The following is a 3,994-nucleotide window of genomic DNA, read 5'->3' on the forward strand; positions in this document are numbered from 1 at the left end:
TTTTCCAATACCGTAAAACAAATGTTTTCTCTCCGTTCAGTAAACGCTCATCTAATATGATAATTATAGAGACGAAGTGAACATTTTATAGAGCGTTTACGCAAACGATTTGAAAACGCCTAAGAAACTTTTTTCCCAACTCTACAACGCTTTTCCTAAATCCTTTATGCAAAGTAATCATTAGCTCAGCGTTAGCGTATAAGTCTGATGTTCTAGGGATCATAGGTTCGAATCTCATCAATGCGTTTTCAAAAATTGTAAACCTCTGCGTAATTGTAATTAATAAAATTAGAAAGTAGTTAGTAGAAAATATGTAAAATAGTAAACACAAATTCATAAAAAAAATTTTTTTTAGTTTTATGATTACATATTATTTTTTTGACGCAATGCCAACCGCAATCAGATGCGGATAGAATTTGAAAACCGACTGTAATAAGAAACGGATAGAATTCGCAATTACGTTTAGATTCAGATTTACGCATAGATTCAGATAATTACGTTCGGTTAAGAATCAATTAGATACGGCTAACCTTCTTCATCGTTTTTTGCGTATACAGTCCTATTGATATACTGTAACACTTTTCATCTATTTCTATCCGTAATTGCAGGGGAAAAAACTTATAGTAAAGCAATCAGAAATGAATATAACGTATATCCTGTATACCTGTACGTACCTGTTTCGACTGGAATTTTTACCAAGCTGTATGCAGTTTTTAATGATGAGAGCAAACGTCTATTAAACACTTAACACAGGAGCTATAAATGTTTTAAGAACTGTCAATAAACGCTAAACGTTAAGTAAACGTTGTACAAACTGTCAAAAACGCTGTATACAAACGCCTTTGAAGCGCTGCAGCGTTGCAATTTCCGCTCTATACACTTTTTAAAGACTGTTTCTAAATTTTAAACAAACTGCTGCAAACGCTTATGTAAACGTCAAAAAAACGCTCATGAAACTTTTTATTTTCGTCAGAGTAATATTAATTACAATTGCAAAAACATTATTATGGTAAATATAAATTTAAATCTGATTAAAATATACATAAGTTACACACACACACACACACACACACACACACACACACACACACACACACACACACACACACACACACACACACACATATATATAATTCTACGTACATCATAAATAAGAATAAATTACAATTTAAAAATTATCGAATTTAGCTTGTTGTATTGCATTATATGCTGCAATCGAATAATTTTTTTATTAGAAAAAATTATGACAACTTAGTGGTAGAAAATGTTGACGGATATCTTATCAGACAAATCTTCTTTATATCAGAGGCATTATTACATGTATTTGAAACGACCTGTTAAATTCAAGCGGACGCGCGGTTAGCCCTAGTCGGAGGACGGGTGAATTGACAGGTCCGGAGACCGAATAATTTGGTGAACGTTTTAATTTAACTAATATGAGAAATTTATTATAATATGAGATGATCGAATTTACAATAGTGTAAGATTACATTCTGAGCAATGCAATGCGCGTGCGTGGATATATTGCTCTCCGTTTGAGTCCGTCGTGGTGCGCGGTGTTCGGCGATAGCTTTCGAACCGCTTCCCGAAGAGCGAGCACGCGGATAAATATATGCTCGTATTTATCTGACGGTATAACCCGGTTTCCTTCGGCTGCGGTCGGTTATAGGATTAAGGAGCGCCTTAGTCCTAGTAGCAGCGGATCGGCGTGAAACGATATGTCGTGGAAGCGGACTTAACGTGTAGACGCAACGCCTGCGCCGACGGTGGTCGGCAGGAACAAGCAGCGGCTTGTACCCGATCAGTTGTTCCGTCGAGGAATAAGCGTGGCCAGCAGCGGCTGGTCGAGGTGAGGAGCTTCCCACCTCTTTTGCTCGAAGGAGCGGATTGCTTGTCGGACTGGCGGCAGCGGCCGACGGAGGTAGAAAGCTTTCTACCTCCTGGTGTCGTGAAGCGCGGTATCGGGGTTGAAATGCGAACTTCAAATGCGATGTGGCAAGCTCGGTTGCTCAGCAAGATCTGTCTCTCTACGTCGCGTCGAGCCCCTTTTATACCCGTCCGTCGGCGGAGAGCGCTAGCCCGTGGCTCTTTTTTATTAACAAACGCTTTGTTTAAACTAAATCCCGAGCGCTATCCCGTGGCGTAAAATATAAGCACGCGTGTCTGACAGAGTACGCGCGGCGCCAGATGCACGCGTGCCCGTTCCGGTCGTCCTCGGCGGTTGTCGGCGGTTTCCGTTGTCGGCCGGTGGCCGACTCGGGGATTCGCGTTGTGTGAGAGCGCTCGCTTCCTTTTAAAAAATATAAAGGGGCGCACCGCGCCCTTGGGCGCAACTGGAGTTGCGCCTCCCGGTGACTGAAATTCAACCGGCTTCCCGACTGGTGTACGTCGAGGAACGGTGCATTCTTGGGTGCACCGTTACATATTTTTAGTTTGATACAATATTAACATATAATCATATTCCATAGTGTATATATTTAATACAGGACATAAACAGCATAACTTTTTCCACAATAATCTTTTTGCATTACATTATCTTGTTATGTTTTACAAGTTAGTATTATGTATTAAATGGTTGAACACATTTTAACAATTCAAAAAAATTTATATTTTATTGGGTGTAATAATATGTAAACATCTTTATTTTAATGATGTATATATCTTCTACTTAATTCCTACTTCCTACTTAATTACTAAATCGGTATTTGCGATTCAAAGACATTTATTAATTTTACGAATAGGAACAAATTTTAAACGAAATGGCGGAGCAAAACGAAGTATTATATCCGCTCGCAATGAAAGATCTTTTAAATAGTCAACAGGCTCCAAGTAGAAATCGTGTATCAGAGAGGCTATCATCGCCTTCATTTCCAGCATAGCAAATCGTTGGCCTGTAAATATAATATTAAATATATCACAATCAGTTTATATAATAAAGTATAAAGAAGCTATAGCATACCGATGCAGTTACGTGGTCCAGCGCTAAATGGTAAATACGAGTAAGGGTGACGATTTCGGATCTTCTCGGGCAAAAATCTATCTGGATCAAATACATCTGGATTTGGCCAAAAATTCGGGTCTCTGTTGACTTTGTTGAAAAACATAAACAAAAGTGTTCCAGCAGGTACTACATATGATTCTAAAAGTATGTTATAAAACGAGGTTTAGTAATAATAATTATAAAAGTTTTATGAGAATTTTAAGCTTGGATATCTAATTGTAATTTAACACGGCATAGACGCACATACTTTGTGTAATAAGAAAAAACTGAAGATAAATAGTTTCAATTTATTGCACAATAATATTTTTAAAAAATAATGAATATTTTATTGCATGTAGGTGTGTATATAAAGATTTTAAAAAATAATATAAATAAATGTTAGAAATAAAATAAATAAAAATATAAAAATTATAGAATCTTTAAAATCTCACATCTTATTCACATTTAGCTCTAACATTTGTTGACACATTAAGTAATTTTATTAAAATTTAAATAATAAAAAAAGTAAAAAAATATTTAATTTGATACGTACGTAATTTTACATCTTCTGCAGTAACGCGTGATATAAAATAAACACTGGGATATAAGCGCAATCCTTCTTTTATACATTTCTCTAAATATGGTAGCTGTTGCAATAATTTTATAGTAAATTTCTCCCCATTCTCTTTTATAGCAATATCGATTTCGTTTCTGACACGATCCTGTATTATTAGTATTAATTAATAACATGTTTCATATTTTTATAGAAACGCAAACAAATTCCGCCAAATTTCGAGATTAATTAAGTATATTCATATCTCAATTAATTTTTTTAAAAATATGAACATAAAATACATTGGAAGCTTAAAAGAATATGTGAAATATATCGCGCATGAACATGTGGGTGCACACATTTTTTTTGTATCTATCAATATCTATTTATTAATCCTATCTTAAAATTGCCGTGTTACCTGCGTTGAAGCCTCTTTTCGCCAAGATCGGAAGAGCACACGT

General features: G+C 35.8%; 1 protein-coding gene across 2 annotated transcripts in view; it reads right to left on the reverse strand.

Annotated features, from left to right (window-relative positions):
• Window positions 1-2,455: 2,455 nt before the first annotated feature.
• The window catches only part of LOC105456628 (cytochrome P450 4C1-like), an 8,578-nt gene continuing 7,039 nt past the window's right edge, over window positions 2,456-3,994 (reverse strand). For both annotated transcript variants that reach the window (XM_011700824.1, XM_011700823.1), the window contains 3 exons: window positions 3,534-3,702; window positions 2,960-3,139; window positions 2,456-2,891 (listed from right to left, as the gene is read on the reverse strand). In XM_011700824.1, coding sequence (XP_011699126.1) covers window positions 2,713-2,891; window positions 2,960-3,139; window positions 3,534-3,702 — 528 coding nt within the window. In that variant the 3' untranslated portion in view covers window positions 2,456-2,712. The remainder of the gene's footprint in view (window positions 2,892-2,959; window positions 3,140-3,533; window positions 3,703-3,994) is intronic.

This window comes from Wasmannia auropunctata, unplaced genomic scaffold (genome assembly GCF_000956235.1).
Source record: "Wasmannia auropunctata unplaced genomic scaffold, wasmannia.A_1.0 LD335621.1, whole genome shotgun sequence".
Classification (NCBI taxonomy): domain Eukaryota; kingdom Metazoa; phylum Arthropoda; class Insecta; order Hymenoptera; family Formicidae; genus Wasmannia; species Wasmannia auropunctata.